The sequence below is a fragment of the Phyllobates terribilis genome, unplaced genomic scaffold (assembly GCF_046119375.1).
Source record: "Phyllobates terribilis strain yellow unplaced genomic scaffold, ASM4611937v1 Scaffold_4__5_contigs__length_816908805, whole genome shotgun sequence".
NCBI lineage: Eukaryota > Metazoa > Chordata > Amphibia > Anura > Dendrobatidae > Phyllobates > Phyllobates terribilis.
Window position 1 is genome coordinate 653,031,627 of NW_027362764.1, and position 25,841 is coordinate 653,057,467.

Genomic DNA, 25,841 nt, shown 5'->3' on the forward strand with positions numbered 1-25,841 from the left:
CACCATTCTAGGGAAAGTAAGGTTTTTGACGACAAAGTTAGCTGACTGTTTAAGTACCCTTTTAGAGATTTTTCTGCCCCCAAGATTTCCCACTTTAAGTCCCTGGTATGCATCTGAGCCCATTGGACGCCGTCATGGAGCCTAGGAGGGACACTGCTTTCCGCAGAGTCATAGAGGGGTGATCCCTTACTTCAGAAATCCGAGCTATCATTTTCTGAATTTTTTCTGCCAGGAGACAGCACTCCTGATTTCTCAAATCTATTAAAATGCCCAGATATTCTTGTACCTGTTCAAGCTCCATCTTTGACTTTTTTAGATTCAAAAGCCAGCCTAAGTTCATCAAGGAATCCATGACCCTTGCTTGTTGGTCCTTGCAATGATGGAAAGAACTGCCTATTATCAGAAAATCGTCCAGGTACGGGGTAATCAGAATGTTTTGCTCCCTCAGGTGAGCAATTACCTCTGCCACTATCTTGGTGAAAACCCGCGGCGCCATGGTTAGACCAAATGGGAGGGCTGTGTACTGATAGTGTTTGACTATCCCCTCTATCGTTATTGCTACCCTTAGAAATTTCTGATAATTTTTGTGGATGGGGACGTGATAATAGGCATCCTTTAGATCCAGGACAGCCATAAAACAGTCTGGAAACAACAGTTTTACTGACGACTTTATTGATTCCATCTTGAAGGTCCGAACCTTCAGAAACTTGTTCAATTTTTTCAGGTTTATGATTGTCCTGAAAGTCCTATCAGTTTTTTCCCTCAGGAACAGAGGGGAATAGAATCCTTCGCCCTTCTCCTGGGCAGGGACTCTCCATGTGGCAATGTAAAAGAATGCTTTTTATTAACGGCAAAGGTTCAGACAATGAAGCTATTGCGAGCTAATTTGAAAAAACGTTCATGGGTGTCCACACCTCCCACCCAAACGATCACCTGCTTTTTAGAACCAGCAGTGACCAGATGTAGATGATGAACTGAACTGGAGCAGCACAGCTCCACTCATTGTGTGGTGGCCATTCACAGGTACTGCAGATCAGTTCCTATTCACTGCAAGAGGAGCCGAGCCACCACGCCTGTGAACGGCCAATAGTCAGCAAACGCAGCTGCGCTGATCCATTTCTGTTTACAACTTCCATCTGGCCACTGTTGGGAGATAAAACAAGTTGGGCCGTGGGGTGACTGGGGTGTGGAACCCCCTACAATCAGATACGGACGGCCTATCCTATGGATGGGTCACCAATATATTAAGTCTGGATAGCCTTTAGTAAAATGGCTGGCTTCTTCAGAGGTCCGAGCAATTCCTTTGTACATACGATGAGTACGGGCCACATCCCTGTGTCACTCTTCCAGAGTTGGAGAGTTGACAGATTTCCAGTGCCACAAGGTAATAGCTTTTACAGCTTGTAGGAGGTGATGTGTAAGGGATTTTTGATATGAGGATTGGGACACGTGCAAACTAAAAAGCAGAGTGCCCCCGGAGGTGTGAGGAATCAGTCTCTCACGTCATGTATAACGAGGACAGTGTTACAGATTCCTCTGGGGTAGCGGAAGCTCCACGTTACCGAGGGGTTGCACCACCGATAAATTGCGGCAGGAACACAGCACCAACCTAGAATTGTGTTCAGGTCCTCCTCATTTACCATTACATTAGTATGACATGCTGAACCATGATATGCCAGTCAAACGCTTTGATATGGCTGCACAATGACATAGAAAACTAATGAAAAAAATGACAAACAAAGCCAAAAAGTGATTTCCTCACCAGGTTGGTGGAAGCTCGGTGACAATTCTCGTGCCACAGCCCTGGCGATGTCAGACTCCTGGCGTGCAGCTTGGCTAGCCTGGTCGGCAGCATCCCCCTTTGCACGAGCATGAGCTGTCCTACAACAGAGGAGAAATGCGGTTATTATGGCAGCCTGAGGGTTACGTGGAGAACTCTTCACCACTCCTTGGCCTCATTTTTCAGCAGTTTTACCAGGTGACAAGTACAGGAAAACAAACAGTCTGCTCACAAAGACAACACAGGACAGATGTCACTGGTGTGAGACAGAACAAACATGTGAACAAGGAGATCCTGGACAGAAGTCCTGGACAGAATGATCGAAACCATCTCAGGGACATGACCATCCAGACAATGAAAACTCCAGCTCTTGGTAGACACATCCATTACTCTCATTACAAAAATATCTAATGGACACCTCATAAAAGATATTTGTTGGAAATTCCCCTAAAGAAAGCTCCGCTAAGTAAAGGCCACGATCAGCATACTTTGCAGGGCAGTGCTCCATCCGGCCCATATCTGTGCATTATAGCTGAGGCTGGCCATATACCATAGGTCGTGCTTTCTGGAAATTACCATGCTAATAAAAATCTAAATGGGGAACGTAACCACTGTCCTTCGTATCTAGTCACTTTCAATTACTTTTTACATATTATTGTTAATTTTTTAGAAGACCGGCACACACTTATAAGTTTTCAGAATTTGTAGATTTTTATTCCATGTTTCTTCAGAAAACAATTGTGTAACGCGTTCCGGCTTGAACACAAACTTTTTTCAAACAGACTCTGCAAACGTACAAGTGACTGCCGGTGGTCTTATGTTATTTGAAGTGTGACGCCAGCCCTAGACACGAGCACCACCAACTTTGAGTGCCGACTGGAATCGATGTTTATTATTAATTTTTAGCTATAATGGCACACATAATGGCAAAAACTGAACAGAAAAGAACAAAATCAGAATCATATGGAATATCAAAACTACACTGTGATTATTCATAGTGCACTTTTATGGTTTGCTCTTTCAATTTCTGAAATTTCATTTATTTGGATTAAAGGGCCTGTTGCATCCTCTGTCTTCGGGAGCACACCGCTCCTCTGTCTTCGGGAGCACACCGCTCCTCTGTCTTCGGGAGCACACCGCTCCTCTGTCTTCGGGAGCACACCGCTCCTCTGTCTTCGGGAGCACACCGCTCCTCTGTCTTCGGGAGCACACCGCTCCTCTGTCTTCGGGAGCACACCGCTCCTCTGTCTTCGGGAGCACACCGCTCCTCTGTCTTCGGGAGCACACCGCTCCTCTGTCTTCGGGAGCACACCGCTCCTCTGTCTTCGGGAGCACACCGCTCCTCTGCCTTCGGGAGCACACCGCTCCTCTGCCTTCGGGAGCACACCGCTCCTCTGCCTCTCAGCTTCCTGCTTGACGGGGAGCAGTGTGCTCCTGACAAATAACAGTTCAGATCAGCAGCATCATTAAGTCGGTGGCCAAAACTGTGCACTCTCCCATGCTACAAGCAGAGGCAGCTTGGCCTATACAACATCAGAGGATCAGACAGACACCGAAGCTAGCCGGATTCAACAATATGGCCATCTAAAAAGCAGTGCTGGCAAGCTGTATCACCAAGAGATTTTTAATCAATAGATCTCGGAATAAAAATAAGTTCCACAATTGGATGCGTTTTAAATAAAATGTTCCTGTGCTGAGATAATTGTCTGTATACTCTTTGCTTCCCCGCGGCCCAGGAGCTGTGGTATGATCAGACCATGTTCCTGTACGGTCAGACACAGCCATTACACAGTACACAGCAGGGGCACATTTATAAGATTATCTCAGCACAGGAACATTTTTTTTTAAAACACATTAAATTGTGGATCTTATTATTATTCCAAGAACTTTGCATTAAAATGTACATTCTTTGCGGGAAAACCCCTTTAACTAGACGTCTGGCCACTGCTAATAAGCTGCAGAGGTGGTCGGTATCCAAATCAACAAGCCGTAAACAAAGGAATTAAAAATTCCTCCGTTCTTGAGAATGGAGAAAATTTCAATAAGAGTTAAACTGCGAACTTGCTTGTTTTTACAAGCATTTTGGAATTACAGTACATCCATTTAAGAAGGTGAGAAAAATGTTAAGTCTAGGGAATCTATCTTTAGGACTTAGAAGTTTTCATGATGATGCCAATCTTTATATTGGAAAGGAGAAATCAACTCCTCTATTTCCAGCTAGTAATGAATAAAAAAAAAACAAAAAACTTTTTTTTAATTATTTTTTAAAAACTTGGCTGTACCTGTGCCCTGTATTTGTGTCTTTTCATACCTACACAATCCACACCAAGCGATAATATCAATTAGGAAACAACGGCTGCTATGCCCGTGGTTTCTTATTGTTGCCATTAGAAGAAGTGGCATGTGAGAGCTACCACAAGTATGACCCAGAATATGTGGGATACTCTCCTTTGATCACTGACACTTCGAGCGATCAACTACCAAATAATGAAGTTTTGATTTGGAACAAATTCATCAAAGGATTTGTGCTTTTTGTAAAGTTGTCTTTGATTGTTTAGTTAATTTTCTGATATAACTTTTCCAGATGTTGTTTAAAACTGATTCATCAAATGCGACTTTTTAAAAACTTGGTAAAATGTTGTGCAAATTTACTTTTTCCACCTCCTGGAGTGATTTATTTAAACAATAGGATTTTTTTTGCACAAATTTTGCTGGACATGTGATTTCTTGCTCTAAAAAGATCTAAAATAGGTTAAAGACAAAAACAAAGACCAGTATTGATTGATTAATTGTGTGCACAATCATGTGCTCTATTCTGAAAGACTTGGCGCAAAAACAGCAACGAATACTACAAGATGAAAAAAAGAGACTTAAAAATGACATAGGATGAATCTGGGCCTCCATCTTTTGGAAGACTAATCTGATGAAATTGTGCAACTTGTGAGTTAAGGGTATGGGGGGTCTGCAATGTTACAGGATATAACTGACCAATACCGGCCAACAGCTCCTCCTGGAGGAGCGCTCTGAATACGCAAGACATAAGTTGGTAAACCAGGTTTGACATTTAACATAATTCTATCAGGGAAATTGGTGAGTGTAGTATATGAAAACCGTACAGTGCAAAATGCAAAAAAATGTCAATTTAAAATGTATAACAAATACTGAAAAATCAAGAAAGCGCCTAGTAAGCCATCAAAGATCAGACTAGTATAAACTTATCAACCAACTATGATTGAGAAAGAAAGCAGGCTTTTTGTAATTATGGAAAAAAAAATGTATAAAACACATTACCACTCAACTTATGCAAAACAAATGTACATCATTCCACAAGGACACAAAATGACAATTAGCTTTCAAAATACTTTTTCAATACACTTTCAACACAGAATCTTTACGCGTTTTCAATATACATATTCCAGGGTTTGGGGTGATTTTACACAGCTTGGCATTCATCTTGAACGGACATCAGGGAGGAGCGGTGTAAGATGAGTGCTGCCGCTCGCTGCTCACACCAATCTGCACGGCTGAGAACATTTCTCACTATATACTCGGCCATCTATCTTTTCAGGGCTGGACCCAGTAGTAGTATCTCCTCCTATCCTAATAACAGGACATAGAATAGATAGTGATACTCTTCATTTTTTTCTGAACTTTTGCAGTTTTCGGCGCCATATAAATTGCTCTTATTTTTTTCCAGCTCTTAATTACATTGCTGGTAAAATACTGAAACATTTCGATGACGTAAATTGACATATTGGCTGCTTGCTGCATGATAACTAGCCTGTTTCTTTTTTTCAGGAAAACAATCTGGACTTCTTGGAATCGTCTTTGACAGTGAACAGCTGACATCTCAGCTTTTCTGATGTATAACCTGCTAGCTGACAGTACACAATGGGAAGAGTACACCCTGCCACATGCTCACTTAGAACAATTAAAGGGACGGCACCGAATGTTCCATCAGCCAACATTTCCTGCCTCACCCTTGATATCGCACTGCACTGTGTGCAGAGAGTCCATGTCCGAGTGTAACGAAGTGGCGTCAGCGGCCTACCATGTCCCAAGTCTTGGCGTCCGCCACAACCGGATTAGCACCCCTAAATAATAATGCATGCTATTCTGTAAGGCACAGATATATACAGCGGCGGTGTACTGTACCTTATTAACGCCTTAATGACCTTGAGGGTCTTTTTTTTTTTCTTCATTGTCAAAAGAGCCATAACTTTTTTATTAATCCATCAATATAGATATATGAGGTTTTTTATTTGTACGAGTTGTAGTTTACAATGATACCATTCGCTTTACGATACAATGTTATTGGAAAATGGGGAGATAAATTCCAAAATTTTGCAAAAAAAACACCCTAATTTCATTACTTTTTGTTTTTTTACAGCGTTTATTGTGTGGCAATAATGAGCTGGCAACAGGATCCTCCAAGTCAGTACGATTATGGCAATTCTAAACTTGTACAGGTTTTTTTTTTTTTTAATTGATGGTGAAAAAAAATTCTGAAAATTGCACAAAAATAAAAAATAGTTTCTGCAACCATGTTTTGAGACTCAACTTTTTTTTTACTTTTCCATTGATCAACCTGGTTGAGTGCTTGTTTTTTGGGCCCTGACCAGATGTTTTTATTGATATTAGTTTGGGGTGAATATGACATTTTGATCGCTTTTTACTGCATTTTTCTGGGGGAAGTTCAGCTACTGAAACATAACAATTCTGATACTATGATTTTTTTCTTCTGCATTTAATGCACAGTTTAAATTATTTTATATTTTGATACATCAGACTTTATTGGACAAGACTATACCAAATATGTTTTTTCATTTTTTTATAACTATTTATTTTTGAAGGGAGACATTTTAATATTTTTTCTCTCCATTTTACGATATTCCAGGATATAGTGACATTGTGGCTCTCCTATGTAGTTCAGCCTATGGGCGCCGTATAACACTGACGACGATAGCATCGCAATGCTTGGACTGGCCATCGGCTGTCCTGACCCGAGCGTGACAGCTTGGATTTCTATGCAGCTGTTACGCTCAGGTCAGTAGAGCCGGCGGCCAGTCCGTGAACTGCGATGCGATCGTTGTCCATATTATACGGCCGTCTGACTGCGCCCTATGGCTGAGCTTCACAGGAATACCCAGATGGCAGTAGGCAGTAGGGTGGGCCTGCAGCAAGCCCCCGGCTGCCATGGTACTACATCAGTATCCCACTGTCGCGCCACGTGGGGCCAAAGTTAGTCGGTGCGTGCGTGCACCGGCAATGATGTCACTTAAGTGCTGCCGCCAGAGATTGACAGCGGCATTTAAATGGTAAAACAGCAGCAATCAGAGATAATTCCGGGTGCGGCAGATACTGACTGGGTAACACAGCCGCCATCTGCCTGGTGAAAGGCAGACTCAGCCCCTCAGTGTGAATCCACATTATAACAGGAAAATTGAGAAATCTGAGTGACTTCTGATGAGGTAGGGTCATTGGCGCTAGATAACCCGGGCCTGGATGTCAAAAACTGCCAATCCTGATTGGTTTCCTCATGCAACGGTGTGGAGAGTCTGCCAAGAATCACAAAAAACATCCAGCGAAAGAGGATCCTGTGGATGGAAACCACTCACCATGGCACAAGAGGAAGACGGCGACAAACAGGCAGAGCGCAGTTCAGCAAATTGGAGCGCACACCTAGTCTTTCTATAGCACAAATGAGCTTGAAAACAAGATGACCACTATGAATGCCATAGCTAAGGGACACAAACCCGAGCATCCAGTGGTCAGAAAGCGCACAAAAACTGGATCACTGAGCAATGAAAACACATTTCCCGGTCATATCCATCCAGATTTCTGTACCATGTGATAGGAGGGTGAGAATTTGGCACAAGCAGCATGAACCAGCGAAGCCTTCCTAGCAGGTGAGGACAGGCAGGTGGAGATGGAGTAACAGTGCAGGGAATGTTATATTTCCTCTGATACCTGTGGATGGACGTTTGGACAGTAGGACTTACCATAGCGTTATGGTTCAACTTATGGCAGCCATTTAACCCTGTGAAACCAGGACAATGCGCCATAAACGTGAGGTCATGCGTTGGTTCTGGAAACATGACAAGGAATTTTTCTTGCTGCCCTGGCCTTCATAGTCTAAGATCATGGTCTCCTAATACTAGGGACCATCTCAGGGACAAGGTGGAACGGGCACTTCAGACCATCTCAGGGACAAGGTGGAACGGGCACTTCAGACCATCACAGGGACAAGGTGGAACTGGCACTTCAGACCATCACAGGGACAAGGTGGAACTGGCACTTCAGCACATTCAAGTACCTGTATCTAATTTATTATCCTCTTAATGATCAAGTGGTGAAAATTTATAACGCTTGGTCCTGGGCTTTAAGCCCTGTGATATTGCAAATTTATTGACTGGGGTTAATGCTCCTGCAATCTAGAAGGAGCAAGTCTGATCCTCGGCTGTCAGATACAGCTGCAGACCTTGGGGAGAAGACAGAAGCAGTTTGTTATCGTCTTCTATTTTGCCAGCTATATGTGCTCAATGAATGCGAAGCAGTTGGACCAGGTGATCACAAGATTGCTGGTGTCTGCTTGACATACTAGAGCTGCTGGGTCCTAGCAGACCCAGATCAGCTCTTCTGCCAGAGAGTTGTGTCACTGCAGTGGTCAGTTTTCCCCTGTAACTGGGGCTCCGATGGCTGCTCCTGTTACAGTGGAAATAATTATCAATAAAAGGAAAAAAATAGTTCCCCAGAGATCTTTTATGAACTTTTAGGGGGACAAATTATGTCGTCAATATAAAGAAATAAAAAAATGAAGAAAAAAAAAGTCCCCACTGCAAAAAAGAAACAAAAACCTACAAAAATAAAAATAAAAGATTTTTTTCCTATAAAATACATTTTATTACTTAAATATAACTACAAAAAGGAACTCAAACAAAAATCTTACACACATTAGGTATCCACATGACCATAATAACCTGCAAAATTCATTCAACAGTTTACTTGGTGCGAAACATAAATAGTAAAAATGATGAACACCCTCACCACCCAAAAAAAAAAATTCTGGCTGCTGAAATGCAGGAGACCAAAAAAGATAAATAAAAAAAATTGGTCATTGACTAAGGACCTTTCAGGACAGGTCATGGAGGGGTTAACAGGAAGAGGCCTTGTTACACTTTCATTTCACCAGTGACTGGCGTTTTATAGGGTACGTTCACCTTACATGTCATTTTGCTTGGCATGATTACTCACCTTTCAGATTTGTTGTACTGTCCTAGCGGAGATCGCTATTTTTCCCTTGTTTGCAGTAATTCTTGACCATCGCTCATTGCTCCGCCGTTTTGGGTGTCAGGGGGTCAGAGATGAAACTTACAGAATGACGGGGTACATTCCCTAAAGTCAATGTCAGTGGGATGTGACATTCAACAAATTACTTTTATATAATAATGTGGTGGAATAAAAACACAGGGACGCATCATGTAAAAAATAAACAGTGCATGGACTGGCCGACGGCTCTCCTGACCAGAGCGTGACGGCTGCATAGAAATACATGCTGTTACGCTCGTGTCGGGAGAGCTGACAGCCAGTCCAAGCACTGTGATGTGATCGTCGTCCATGTTATACGGCCGTCTGGCTGCGCCTTAAAGTTACATTCTACTTGTAAAGATGACGGCACAGAGGATTATCATGTGCTCTCCATGCTGATGTAGGGAGGACATCTGTGATGAACGCATAGTGATATTCCCATGGATCACATGTGGGTTTTGCCGCAGAGTCGGTGTGAATCTGTAGTGAGCTTTCTGAGGACTTATTAATGAGCTGCATTAACAATTCCGCTGGTTATTCGGTGAAGCTTCTCCGCTGAGTTTCCGGGACGGTTAATATTTCATACATGAAGTCTCTGCACGGTGTCTGATGATCATCGGTCACCAGAGGAAATGGTGTGCAGACGCGAAGGCCCCGAATCATCAAGGCTGATTTTAGAAATGTGTGCTGGAGTAAGATGCGCTAAATTCATAAGAGGTGAGCGTCATTTAAAGGGACTGGCCACATTATCTGCAGCTTTCCCCACATAGCACAGCTCTCCCATCCATTACATGACCGCTGGTGGAGAAGCAGGTGATCGGCCCATCCGCCAATCCAATTGTAAAAGCCCTCACATAGGAAAGCTGTCTTTCTATTGGAGGAGGCGGATGGGCCGGTCTGGTCGCAGCTCCTCCACCAGAGGTCATATTATGGTCAGAAGAGTCGGTAAGTGTGTGAGGAAAGCTGCACCACCACGAGGAATGGCGACCTCATTAATGAATTTGGCGCATCTTTCAGCGGCCTGGAGTACAGGAAGAGAGAGTACATTTCTTTTGTAATTTATGACGCTTTTTTGGCGTAAATTATGATGAATTTATTGTCCCCGCTTGGTCAGACCTCACCCACCTGCTTTTAAAAAAGTGGGCAGAGCCACCTAGGACTGTGAAATGCTAGATCGCAAACAATCACAAACAGTTTTACATCAGAACTCTGGTGAAGACTGATCAATCGATCCATAAAGGGGTTGTCCGGGACTTAGGATAGGTCATCAAAGTCTAATGGGTGGGGGTGCAACAACAGGTACCCCTGCCGATCAGAAGTTCCCGGTGTCAGCAGAGGCCTACTCAAATTATCAGGGGGGCAGATTGCAGTACCTGGCCACGGCCACTATACAATCAACGGAGTTGCGCTGTGCAGCTCCATAACTAAGCCGGTTCGGCCACCGCCGGCACCAGGAACGGCTGATTAGCGGAGGTATCAGGTGTCACACCCCCACCGATCCAACACTGATGACCATCACTAAGCATAGACCATTAATCTTAATGTCCTGAACAACCCCTTTAAGAGAGAAAAGAATAATTAGGTATTTAGGCCTTGTTTATTATTGGATTCTGTGCCTGAATCCTGATGAAAGCTGCTAAATACAAGAGAGAAAGCAAACACATGGGGTTATTACAATGTACAGGGCAACTACAGGGTCAGTAATGCTAAAGTGTACCCATCAATCCAGACAACTCCCGGACATGTGAGAAATGATCATCAAAGTGTTCAGCATATGACAAATGGGCAGAGGTGTGCTGCTGGAGGAAGTGCCTCGGTAGCTTCTTGCAGTCGCTTGCCGCTGTAGCTACTGAAGGCGCTTGCCGCTGTAGCTCCTTGCAGGCCCTGCCTCTGTAGCACCTGCAGGCAGTGCCTCTGTAGCACCTGCAGGCAGCGCCTCTGTAGCACCTGCAGGCAGCGCCTCTGTAGCACCTGCAGGCAGCGCCTCTGTAGCACCTGCAGGCAGCGCCTCTGTAGCTCCTGCAGGCAGCGCCTCTGTAGCTCCTGCAAGCGCTGACTCTGTGAAATCTTATATAATGGAATGACAAGTCAGTCCGTTCCCTGAATACTATGGTGCCATATAACATGGACATATACTCTACGTGAGCATTCTCCTGGAAATGTAGTAAAGTGGAGACATAATTCTCCTTTTCATATTTCTATGTATACAGACTTGTAAATTCTACAAGAGGAGCCTGGATACAGATTTTGGAAACTTGTAAATTCCTTGCAATAGTTGAGAAGTAACATACTTCCTATAAAGCAGGAGCTATCCATTTACAGAAAACACTTCAGAGAAGTATGTCTGCAGACAATGAAATATACCAGACGACTACTAGTGCACACAGCGCTCGTAATGTCAGGAGCAGGCGTCTGTCAGGGGGGAGCACTATTTTATGCAGTCTGTCCTTGTGTCCTTCAGAGCAGTAATCTTGATACTGTGTACCGGATACTGACTGCTTTAAAACAACCTCTAGGCACAGACTATAGACTCTGCTGAAGACGGGACAATATACTCTGCAGTTCTCGCCCTGCGCTTCACACTCCACATCCATTGTAGGAATAGCACAGGGAGTATTACTTTACCTATTCACGACTTCATAAAGGAGCTAAAGGTGTGATAAACTGTAAGAAGCGAGAACAAGCCCCTGACATCTCAGGATCACATCGCCCCAGGTAACTACAGGGTGAGAAAATTATATTACAGTTTTTGCCCAAAGCTCCAAAAAAATGTCAAAACTTAATTTTCCAGTTACTGTTTATTTTTGTAACAAACCCTATATTTTACTTCTTAGGCCACATTCACACAATGCAGAAATATTCCTCTGATGGGTCACAAATATGCAACAAACCAGCATGCAATTGGATCGGACAGGTGCTGTCGCTGATGTACAAACACTCAAACACATTAGCTATGAAGGGCGGGGATCCTTGCCATCTCACCATCACGGCCCAGCGGGGATCCTCGCCATCACGGCCCAGCGGGGATCCTCGCCATCACAGCCCAGCAGGGATCCTCACCATCATGCCCATAGGAAATTGCATGTAAATCCAGTCTATAGCAGGAAACAATTTACATGTAGTTTGCTAAGATGCAAATATGATCTGGTTCTATGACGCGCCAATGTTGCTCTGTCTTAAAAGGAATATGGCATCAGAAAAGACCTATTGTTTAAAGGGCATCTACCAGTAGTATCAACCCCCGAGCTGTCTATATAGGCATATAGGTCATAGGAAGCTGAATAAAATGATACCTTGATATCTGTGATCCGATGTCTTATTCCAGAGAAATCACATTTCTCTTAATATCTAAATGATCTATGCAGGATTATGGGGCGGACACTGATCTTCCAGAGAATCTGCCTCCAGGGCTTATTGTAAATGAAAGGAGGCATTACCAGTGTGAGACATGTTGATCATGAGATCAGACTGTCAGTCATTACATGTCTCACACCAGTAACACCCCCTGTCATTTAAAGTAAGCTCTAGAGTCAGATTCTCAGGGAGATCTATGTCCAGCTCATAGATCTTAACAGTTCATTTACACATTAAGGAAAATGTTGATTTATCTGGAGTAAAACATTGGCTCGCAGATATCAAGGTATCATTTTATTCAGCTTCCTATGACCCAGATGGCCATATAGACGGCTTAGGAGGGTTGGTCCTACTGACAGATTCCCTTTAAAGTTAAAAGTTCCCACTATGATTTTTTTATGTTGTTTTAAATATGCAGAATTACTATTTCTGTTCACATTCACTTACAAAAAAAAAAATGAAGTAAAATTAATCAAAAAGTTGTATGTATCCTAAATTGGTATGAATAAAAACTACAACTCATTATGCAATAAAATAAGCATACATCGCTGTGCTGAATGAAATAGTTATGACTCTCATAATATGACGACCAAAATAAAAACAATTTGTTTTTAAAAGTGATTTTCTTGTACAAAAGTAGTAAAACATAAAAATAACAATATTGACATATGGCGCTATATAAGTGAATAAAATAAATAAATACTTATCATTGAATGGTGTTTAAAAATAACAATTTAGAATTATTTTTTGTTCATATTGCCTCTCAAAGAGGGTAATAAAAAGATCACAGAGTTGCATGCATCCCAACTGACGTAAAAAATGAGCCCTAATACAGCTCCACTGCCGTAAAATTGTAAAAACCTATGGCTCTCAGAATATGGAAACACAAAAACAAGTAGGTTTTTTTTTTTACAAGTATGTGCTTATTGTATAAAAATAATAAAGTATTGACATTTGGTATTGTTATATTCGTAATAATATACAGAATAAAGTTAAAAGGGAACTGATCACCAGGAAAACGGCTATTAACCTGCAGATATGGGGTTAATAGCGTTATTAACCTGTCCAGCGCCTGCACCTATCCTAACGCTGCGGGGTGAGAATTAACTTTATTCCCGCAGGCAGCGTTCTGGCTTCAGTCACGGGGGCAGCGCGGGTTCAGTCATCACTGAATACAGAGCAGCGGCTGTACCCGCACCTCCAGCACTGACCGACACTGGATCTGCATTAGGGCCGGGTGTCAGTCAGGGCTGGGTCGCAGGTCCTGCTCATATAAGAGCACACCTGCCAACTTTTAAAAAACAGAAGGAGGGACATATGATGCTGTGTGTCTGGCCACACCCCAATCCATGCCCATTTACCATTTTTTTCTCCGCTGGCAGGAGGAGTTGTCAGAGGGGCAGTGGCAGTGAGGGACATTCAGCAGACGCCCAAGACTGAAGGGCGTAGACCAAAACCCGGGACTGTTCCGCTGTATCCAGGACAGTTGGGACTAGAGATGAGCTGATGGATTGCCAGGTCTCTGGTCCAGCATCCAGGTCAGTGCTACCTGGCGGCTAGACGGGAGGCCGCAAATCTCTAACCTTCCGGCGTCCCCGGAGCGGCTTCAATCACCCAGGGCCGGCGGGATGTCATCTGTGCGTCCTGCTCATCTCTAGTTGGGATCTATGGATTTCATTTTTGTTCCTTCATTCACAGTCGTAGCTGCCAGAACTTTCTCATCTTTATGTAGCGTCACTATAATGACATTTGGCTTTTTTGTGTCTGTAACGCCGTGTTCACACGTTGCAGAAATACCATGTTTTTTGTTTTCTGCAGATGTCCGCACCAAACTACACAATGACAATCTTCTCCCCCTTATTTGATGCGTTTTTGGTGCAGATGTGAAGCTGTGTATTTAATGTGCTTTTTACAGTACAGAAAAGCTTTGATTCTGCACTTAAAAAAGCTATTTTTTACAAGCGTTTTTTTAGGCTCCACATAGAAGCATCTACAGTCCTGCTCATAGCTATTGGCACCTATGAAGTTTAAGTACATAATGTGAAATATCTCATGAAAAAAATGAATCAAGTGAAATAGGTTTTTTGTATAGAGCACTGGTGTTAAATACAAAAGAGGCAATTATAATAATTTAAAACCAAAAACAATGGGAGGGAAAAATAGAAAAACCTAAAGCTTGCTGTGACACGGGTATTGGCACGCTTTACATTCATTTTGTATGGAAACACATTTTGACTCGCCTGTGGTAAATCACAAAAGAGATTCACCTGTGATTAATTGTCGGATGAATGATGACTTCAGTGTTTTAAAAAGCCACATGGTAGGCCCTGTTCCTTTGTCACAATGGTGAAGACAAAGGAGCTGTCTGAGGACATCTGAACTGCTATTGTTAGCAAACACAAGACTTCCAAAGGGTATAAGGCTATGTGCCCACGTAGCGTTTTTGTAGCGTATTTACGGCCGCGAAAACGCTTGTAAAACAGTCTGCCATGCAAAGCAATGTGAATTGGGATGTGCTGTGCACATGATGCGCTACTTTGCGCGCCGAATTCGCATTGCTTTGCAAAACGCAGCATGACCATTTCTACCGCAATTGTGCTGCAGCGTAATCGCGGTGCGTGTGGTACCTGGGATGAAGAGGAGACTACAACTCCTCTTCATCCCGGCTACCACGCAGTGAAAAAAATAAAAAAGTTAAAAATAAACAAAACCTGTATATTCACCTCTCCGGGAGCCCCCGGTCTCCTCCGGTCTGCTCCCGGCCGCGTCTTCTCTCTTCGGCAGCCCGCAGTGTACTGTCAGGACCTGCGGTGACATCATTTAGTCAGCTAATGGTCACGCGACTGCTGACGTCGGCAGTCAGGTGATGATTGCGTGACCATCAGCTGACTGATGTCACCGCAGGTCCTGACAGTACACTGCGGGACGCTTAAGAGAGAACACGCGGCCGGGAGCAGACCGGAGAGCAGACCGGGGGCCGCCGGAGAGGTGAATATACAGGTTTTTTTTTATTTTTAACGTTTTAATTCAATTCTTTTTTTTTTTATACTATCGATGCTGCATTTAAAGCATCTAAGTTGGTCACACATTATAAATCCATGCCGGTTGCATGGATTTATATAGTGTGATCAACTTATCAAGCACTTTTCCAAGTGATGCTCAAAATGGCTTGGAAAAGCGCTTGAAAAAACGCATGTAAAAACACTGAAAAAACACTTCTCTCTGGCAGAAAAAACGCATGTAAATCTGCATGTAAATCTGCATGCGTTTTTTCTGCCAGAGAGGCAAAAACGCTCTGCATCAAATCTGCTAAGTGGGCACGTAGCCTAAAGCCATCTCCAAATAACCTTGGTATCCCAGTTTCAACAGTGCGCAATGTTATTAAGAAGTTTGCCAAGTATGGAAAAGTCAAGAACCTCCCTGGACATGGGGGAAAGAGGAAAATTGACAAGAGAGGTCTTCGAAGGTTGGTACGAATGGTGGAAAAAACACCACGTCAAACATCCAAAGACCTGAAGGACAACCTGGGGTCATGGTTTCAACAAGTACCATACTCCGCACACTAAACCAAGCAGAGGAAGAGTGGGAGAAAATTCCAGCTGAGAAGTGCAAGAAGCTTATAGATGTCAAAGGGTGGGCAACCAAGTATTAATTAGGGGTGCCTTTATTGATGCACATGCTGTTTATTCTGGTTCTTTGAACTTGCAACTTGGAAGCTGAAAAACAATGTTTAATTGTTGTATTACTTTGGACCATTAAATTAAAAAATCCTGAGGATATAACTTTGGTACATTTCCATTTATTTCTGAGGATTTTGTACAGTCTATGAAAAAAAGAAGCGATGTCAATAATGGTGAGCAGCACTATAGAGGAAAAAAAAGCACCAAACCCGCACAGATCAGCAGCGTCCTTGGGCGCACAGGGGGCGCAGTTCTCATGAAATCACATCCATTGCTTGGACAGTTAAACATAGCAGAATTTTCGTGCAAAAAATCAGCAGAAAATACGCAACATTTACGCTATATGTGAACAAGGTCTAAATTTTGAAGCAAAGTGGATGTGATGCCATGAAATCTTCACCCTCTGTGCGTCTAAAGATGTTGCTGAACTCTGCGGTTTTGGTGCATTTTCTCTATAGGCTTCTTCTGAAAAAAACGCATGAAAAAAAAAAAAGGCCGCTGCATTTTTAAGCGCAGAATCAAAGCTTTTCTGTATTATTAAAGAAACGCATTAAAAACTCTGCTTCATATCTGCCTCAATCACATAAAACAAGTGGGAAAACGCAAAAAAGCAAACACGTAATAACCAGAGAAGATTATTATTGCGTTGTGTGGGGAGGACACCTGCAGAAAAAAAGCAGCAGAAAGAACGCAGCATTTACGCTCTGTGTGAACACTGCCTCAGCATTGCAGTTTTTATTACATTTTTTATGGGTTTAGCAGAAAAAAAAAGATCAATCACACTTTTTTTACGTAATTTACTGATACCCATAAATAATCCAATCATTGTGTTGTGCGGGTCGTTACGATTACAGGGTATAAAGGCCAAAAAGGTCTGTGACGCCAATGGGTTAATGTAGACAGCAGCTGTCCCATGTTGTTCATGATGGAGGACCACAGGAGGCCCAGGTCCGCCATACATCATGCCAAGCATGGCTGTGGCGGTATGGGGCACTGGGTATAACACCGGCATGTGGCACAGAACGCTAGGATCCAACATTACATGCCCGGATACACAATACCTACAGCAGAAATTGGTGTCAAAGAAACTAGAGTCTGTTTTTCAAGGTTTGGGCAAGATCTCAGTGTCATTGTAAGGTGTATTTCAAAAGCACAATATAAAGAAAAAAAACTAGCAACATGGCTGTGACATTCGCGTACGATCCCTGCAGCTACAACGTGTCCAGTACAAAAATAGTGCGGAATGAAATCCTTACAACAAATGGCAGTGGGTAGGACACATAGCAAGAAGGACAGAGAACAGATGGCCAGGCACAGGGAAGCAGTGCTTGTGAGAGACCGCGAAACACCAGGGATATGGCCAAAATCTAATCAGCAGGCTCAAGAGGGAAATAGCTCTACTCCATTCCTGACAGCGAGCTACAAGCATGAGCCCTGGCAGATTAAAAAGAGCAAGAACGGGGAATGAGGGCTGGAAGAAATGAAGTACACTGCTGCAGGATCCATGGAGGATCCAGGCTTCCTACAGCCACATTCTGTGCTCTGCTCTCCATCCAGAGACTTTCTATCCGATACGTGTATCAGGAATATATAGATATGCACTGCAGACCATTACCATGCCAAAGAACCAAAGCCTTAAAGGGAGACTCCAGTACAAATATTTCTCTGTTATTCTTCATTGGGGGAGTAATAGACTGGTCCAGGAGAAAGAAGGTGACAATGCCAGATGGTGGGGGTCTGTAGGACTGGCCTGATCACCTAGCAGGGGGAAGCAGCAGGGCTGGAGCAAAGGTAATGACATGGGTTAATAACATGTTACTACTCCCCTTATCTGGATAAATAGAAAACTGACCCTAGGAAGCCAAGTAGGAAACCAATGAGCGATCACAGACGATCAGTGCCCCTTGAATGTATCTAAAACACTTCTGCTCAACTCCGGCACTTTTCCTTGGGTAACATGGCAGATTTCGCTTTTAACTGTCCAACCCAGAAGGAAATGTAATAAAAGTGTAATAAAAGGTTATGCAATAATACACTTTTAATTCAGAAGTAGATAAATACTGGAAAAACTATTTAGCGCAAATAGGGTACTATCCAATGTACATAAGGATAGCAAAATACAGGGAATCCCTCACCTGATGCGATTTTGTGACCACAACAGTAAAATACATTTTTAGAAACCAGCTGCTGCAGAACCTCAAACAAAGCCAAGAATATAGGTAGGAGATATTGGGGTCATCTGCGCTGCTGAGGTTACCGGTATATACATCCAGGAGTGTTCTTCTGCGGATTGTCCTCAGGAAGAAGTTTGTGACTTGGAAACGCATTAACAATAAACCGCTAATAAATCTCCTCGACCCTTGGATTCTTTTCTGAACACTCCTGGATTTATATACCGGAAACCTCGGCACCCAAATATCACACCTATATACCTTCAAATAAGAGGCAGGTGTTGAAATCAAATGAAAAAAAACACAAACAATTATTCGGTTTCTTACTCATAAATGGGCAAGTCACATATTAAAACAAAAGTCAGGTAATATTAAACACACATACAGTACAGACCAAAAGTTTGGACACACCTTCTCATTTAAAGATTTTTCTGTATTTTCATTACTATGAAAATTGTACATTCACACTGAAGGCATCAAAACTATGAATTAACACATGTGGAATTATATACTTAACAAAAAAGTGTGAAACAACTGAAAATATGTCTTATATTCTAGGTTCTTCAAAGTAGCCACCTTTTGCTTTGATGACTGCTTTGCACACTCTTGGCATTCTCTTGATGAGAAAGGGGTTGGTTTAGCTATTGAAATGAGCCAGCCAGCCCCTTCAATAAATCACTGATGCCCCCATGCTGGGTTGAGCTCAATGCTGGTGCCCAAGACTCGCCGTGTGCCATTAGGGCGCATCTGAAATACAAATCTACGGCTAAGTACCTCTCAAAAACATAATGAAACATATTTTTTGCATAAAGGACACCATCGGGGGCATTGTTTTTACTTAAATGCACATATTTTGGGCTAAAAAATAGTTTTTGCAATTGGGTTTCATTAAAAATTTAGCATCATTTGGCTCTTAAAAGGCTCCTTGCTTTCCTACACATTGCTAGCTGCAGCATAAGGTGACTGAGAATCTGTCAGTGAGATCGCTCCGATAGTACGTTTCTGACAGTCTTTTTCTGAAGCTCTAGTTTCATATGGTCTGTAGTCTCAGTGCAGATAAAAAGTTACAAACCCATTTGGCAGAGAATCTGACTGACAGACTCTCAGTTAACTCATTCTGGAGCCAGCAATGTACAGGCGAACAGACTGCAAAAGCAAAACAGTTTGTAGTTGAAAGTGAGATTTTTTTTTAGCCCAAATACATGCATTTAAGTAAAAGTGTGAGCAGCTAGCACGAGATTGTGCAGCTGTGAGGATGGGGAGCTGGCTGTCAGAAACAGCCATACTCTCCAACAGAGCAGACACTGTTTATTACCATGTTTACCTTCTTGATCTCTGTATACACAAACTGATCCACCGCTTCTGTATATAGATTAGGAAGTACTGACAGTGCTTCCTCCTCTGAAGCCTGTGGTCATGTGATCGCTGAGTGTAGTGAGGGAACAGGAGCTGCTGGATCCTAGGAGACTCAGTCAGCTCTGCAAAGCAGGCAGGAAAATGAAATTCCCCTGTAACTGGAGGTAATATACCAGCCCCAGTTACAGGGGAAATCAGTAATGAAAAGAATGCTTAATATTTTAAAATGCACCCCCCTAAAGTCTATTATGACCTCTATGAAGGGGGAGCGGCACAGTGAGGAAAAGAAATTGATATATATATATATATATATATATATATATATATATATATATATATATATATATATATATATATATATATATATATATATATATATATATATATATATATATATATATATAGCAAAAAAAGAAGAAAAAAAAACAAAAAAGGAAGAGACAATGTCAGTCTAAATCATGGTTTCTAGCCCTACTCCCATTAAAAAACAATACGTCTGATATATATCTAGATTGTGAGCCCCAATGGGGACAGTGCCCATAATGTCTGTAAAGCGCTGTGGAATTAATGGCGCTATATAAGTGTGTAAAATAAATAAAATAAATAAATAAATATATAAAAATAATTTCTACAAAATAGGGAATGCAACTTAAAATGTTTTGATCGGTCCTTTGTAATTGTAAAAGAAAACAAAGTAAACAAAAAATGTGAAAATAGATATGTATTTCCTATTTTCTTTACATTTTTATCTAATTTCCAAAAACATACTAATAGGGAATTCGTAGGTAGATCCATGTAGAAGTCAGTACTAGGAGTATTCTAGAAAAAAATAAGTTTACTGTTCATATTAAAAACATGAGTGGCAGAGAGCAGCAACAAAAATGATTAAAACATATAACAATGGTAGAGAATGAATGCCCATCTAATCGGGCACCTGGGCAACTGACGAGTGCGGTCCTTAGTCTGAGCTCAGGCTATATTAGCTGGTTTCCATGGAGCCCAGCCTAAAACCCCAGTTAAGAGTTCCAATCCAGAAGAGGGGTCTAAATCTTAACATCCCAGTCAGCTCTCTCCAGCCCATTAATTTCTATACAGCAGATAACGGCTCACTTTCCTGTCATCTTCTGAAGAGTTGCAGTTATAAATCACCAGCTCAGCAGCTTTCACAGCAGTTCTGCTAATCAGGGCTCCTGCTCTTGCTGTCTGGAGCTGTGTACTTGTTCAAATGCCCTGTTATATCTATATGTAAATCCAGGGATAACAGTGTAGACACAGAGCAAACCACTGATAGCTGAACGCTTTAAAGCACAACTTGTGCTGAACTTTATAGTTCTACTTTTCACCATATCTGTCACTCATGGAGGACAGCCCATCATGCTAGAAACCTGGAAGTAAGGAGACTGAAGGGAGACTGCACAGCTGAGCTGCTCAAGAGACAACTTGAGAATACCCCTTTTAAGCTTATCTTTTTCCAAGTACAATTTGTACTGCCTATGAAATGTCAATGGATAACTGACCTCATACATAATGCAAACATACATTAGTGCAAAAGCAAAGGGATGCCAAAATAGCAGCAATCTGAGCAGAGATTGGACAAGGTAATAAGTCCTGTGCAGCACTCACTATACATTTCAGTATTTAGGCTTTCAAGCTTCCTACAGTCCTTTCTACAACCCAATTTAGAAATAGTCGCAACTGTGAATGCTCCAAGCTGACATCACAAGAGGCATCTGAATGGTACAGCACTTGTTCTCATGTTAACCCTGTGTATACCCTCTAAGTTGTGTATACAGATTATACTGTTTACATAGGTGCAGGCACTCCAAAGCACATGTGTATACACACAGTATACAGGCACTATACGGCACACGTGTTTACACACAGTATACAGGCACTATACGGCACACACGTGTGTATACACAAAGTATACAGGCACTATACGGCACACACGTGTGTATACACACAGTATACAGGCACTATACGGCACACGTGTGTACACACACAGTATACAGGCACTATACGGCACACGTGTGTACACAGTATACAGGCACTATATGGCATACATGTGTATACACACATACAGTACACAGTCGGCATAGGTGCAGACACTATACGGCACACGTGTATACACAGTATACAGGCACTATACGGCACACGTGTATATACACAGTATACAGGCACTATACGGCACACGTGTATATACACAGTATACAGGCACTATACCGCACACACGTGTGTATACACACAGTATACAGGCACTATACGGCACACGTGTGTACACAGTATACAGGCGCTATATGGCATACATGTGTATACACACACAGTACACAGTCGGCATAGGTGCAGGCACTATACGGCACACGTGTATACACACAGTATACAGGCACTATACGGCATACATGTGTAAACACAGTATACAGGCATTATACGGCACACGTGTATAAACAGTATACAGGCACTATATGGCATACATGTGTATAAACACAGTATACAGGTACTATACGGCACACATGTGTATACACACAGTATACAGGCACTATATGGCACACGTGTATACACACAGTATACAGGCACTATACGGCACACGTGTATACACACAGTATACAGGCACTATACGGCACACGTGTATACACACAGTATACAGGCACTATACGGCACACGTGTATACACACAGTATACAGGCACTATACGGCACACGTGTATACACAGTATACAGGCACTATATGGCATACATGTGTATAAACACAGTATACAGGTACTATACGGCACACATGTGTATACACACAGTATACAGGCACTATATGGCACACGTGTATACACACAGTATACAGGCACTATACGGCACACGTGTATACACACAGTATACAGGCACTATACGGCACACGTGTGTATACAGGCACTATATGGCATACATGTGTATAAACACAGTATACAGGTACTATACGGCACACATGTGTATACACACAGTATACAGGCACTATACGGCACACGTGTATACACACAGTATACAGGCACTATACGGCACACGTGTATACACACAGTATACAGGCACTATACGGCACACGTGTGTATACAGGCACTATATGGCATACATGTGTATACACACACAGAGTACACAGTCGGCATAGGTGCAGACACTATACGGCACACGTGTATACACAGTATACAGGCACTATATGGCATACATGTGTATACACACAGTATACAGGCACTATACGGCACACATGTGTATACACACAGTATACAGGTACTATACGGCACACATGTGTATACACACAGTATACAGGCACTATATGGCACACGTGTATACACACAGTATACAGGCACTATATGGCACACGTGTATACACACAGTATACAGGCACTATACGGCACACGTGTATACACACAGTATACAGGCACTATACGGCACACGTGTATACAGGCACTATACGGCACACATGTGTATACACACAGTATACAGGCACTATACGGCACACATGTGTATACACACAGTATACGGCACACATGTGTATACACACAGTATACAGGCACTATATGGCATACATGTGTATACACACAGTATACAGTCCGGCCTCCGTCCTCTGAGCTGCTGACGATCACACGGCCATGTGAGCAGCACCATAGAGTATAATGGGTGTGTGTTGTATCCGTGAATAAGAAGGATGGCACAGGTAGCGGAGCCGCGGCCATGTGAAGGCGCCTCACACATACAGGACACAGAATACAGATCAGGCTTCGCTCGTAGCGATTCTGTTGATGTGGAAAACCAGGTTATAGCAGATGAGATGGAAAAAGGGGTCTCCATAGCAACGACGCAGCTCTTAAAAATAGAGGGGGAAGGACGGCTCATCTTCTGCTAAAGGCCCCAGCAAACAGTGCAAGTCAGATTTGTGAAGCAGAAGTGTATTGCTAGGGCAGCACGTGTCAGCCATCACAGCCCACAGCCGTACACATGGGGGCATGGTGGCCATCCTATACCATGTAGGATTATGCCTCATCTACAGGCACCGCGCGGTCACACTTTATACCGCCGCCCGGAGGTCCAAACATGTTTGTATACAGCTTTTCATTTTGAAACTTTTTCCACTTATTCTTTAGTCTTGTCCTATATACCCAATGTGTGCTTCACTCCGGGATCAGTCACCACCGCGCTGACAGATGCCTCCGGGCAATTTTACATTTTTGAACTTTAGTTTTTTTCTTTTCCTACTTCCAAGCCATAACTTTCATTATGTTACTGTCTACAGAGCCGTATGAGGGCTGGTTTATTGCAGGAAGAGTCGGACTTTTCAATGACACCATTTATTGTTACCACATAAGTATTCTTCAGGTCAGCACAATGACAACAATGCTAAACATACATACATACATACATACATATATATATATATATATATATATATATACACATATATATATATATACACACACATATATATATATATATATATACACACAGTACAGACCAAAAGTTTGGACACACCTTCTCATTTAAAGATTTTTCTGTATTTTCTTGTCTATGAAAATTGTACATTCACACTGAAGGCATCAAAACTATGAATTAACACATGTGGAATTATATACTTAACAAAAAAGTGTGAAACAACTTAAAATATGTCTTATATTCTAGGTTCTTCAAAGTAGCCACCTTTTGCTTTGATGACTGCTTTGCACACTCTTGGCATTCTCTTGAGGAGCTTCAAGAGGTAGTCACCGGAAATGGTTTTCCAACAATCTTGAAGGAGTTCCCAGAGATGCTTAGCACTTGTTGGCCCTTTTGCCTTCATTCTGCGGTCCAGCTCACCCCAAACCATCTCGATTGGGTTCAGGTCTGGTGACTGTGGAGGCCAGGTCATCTGGCGTAGCACCCCATCACTCTCCTTCTTGGTCAAATAGCCCTTACACAGCCTGGAGGTGTGTTTGGGGTCATTGTCCTGTTGAAAATTAAATGATGGTCCAACTAAACGCAAACCGGATGGAATAGCATGCCGCTGCAAGATGCTGTGGTAACCATGCTGGTTCAGTATGCCTTCAATTTTGAATAAATCCCCAACAGTGTCACCAGCAAAGCACCCCCACACCATCACACCTCCTCCTCCATGCTTCACGGCGGGAACCAGGCATGTAGAGTCCATCCGTTCACCTTTTCTGCGTCGCACAAAGACACAGTGATTGGAACCAAAGATCTCAAATTTGGACTCATTAGACCAAAGCACAGATTTCCACTGGTCTAATGTCCATTCCTTGTGCTCTTTAGCCCAAACAAGTCTCTTCTGCTTGTTGCCTGTCCTTAGCAGTGATTTCCTAGAAGCTATTTTACCATGAAGGCCTGCTGCACAAAGTCTCCTCTTAACAGTTGTTGTAGAGATGTGTCTGCTGCTAGAACTGTGTGTGGCATTGACCTGATCTCTAATCTTAGCTGCTTTTAACCTGCGATTTCTGAGGCTGGTGACTCGGATAAACTTATCCTCAGAAGCAGAGGTGACTCTTGGTCTTCCTTTCCTGGGGCGGTCCTCATGTGAGCAAGTTTCTTTGTAGTGCTTGATGGTTTTTGCAACTGCACTTGGGGACGCATTCAAAGTTTTCCCAATTTTTCGGATGGACTGACCTTCATTTCTTAAAGTAATGATGGCCACTCGTTTTTCTTTACTTAGACTTTGTATTATGGCAAGAAAAAAGCAGCTAACAGTCTATTCAGTAGGACTATCAGCTGTGTATCCACCTGACTTCTGCACAACACAACTGATGGTCCCAACCCCATTTATAAGGCAAGAAATCCCACTTATTGAACCTGACAGGGCACACCTGTGAAGTGAAAACCATTTCCGGTGACTACCTCTTGAAGCTCATCAAGAGAATGCCAAGAGTGTGCAAAGCAGTCATCAAAGCAAAAGGGGGCTACTTTGAAGAACCTAGAATATAAGACATATTTTCAGTTGTTTCACACTTTTTTGTTAAGTATATAATTCCACATGTGTTAATTCATAGTTTTGATGCCTTCAGTGTGAATGTACAATTTTCATAGTCATGAAAATACAGAAAAATCTTTAAATGAGAAGGTGTGTCCAAACTTTTGGTCTGTACTGTATATATGTATATTATATATATATATATATAATATATATATATATATATATATATATATTAGTGTATAGTGGGTACGGAGAGTATTCAGACCCCTTTACATTTT

At 42.4% G+C, this 25,841-nt stretch overlaps 1 protein-coding gene across 1 annotated transcript in view; it reads right to left on the reverse strand.

Moving 5' to 3' along the window:
* JPH1 (junctophilin 1) overlaps positions 1–25,841 on the reverse strand; it is a 132,458-nt gene that overhangs the window by 39,762 nt on the left and 66,855 nt on the right. Inside the window, exon 3 of the mRNA XM_073679455.1 lies at positions 1,763–1,881. Within this exon, the coding sequence (XP_073535556.1) occupies positions 1,763–1,881 (119 nt within the window). The remainder of the gene's footprint in view (positions 1–1,762; positions 1,882–25,841) is intronic.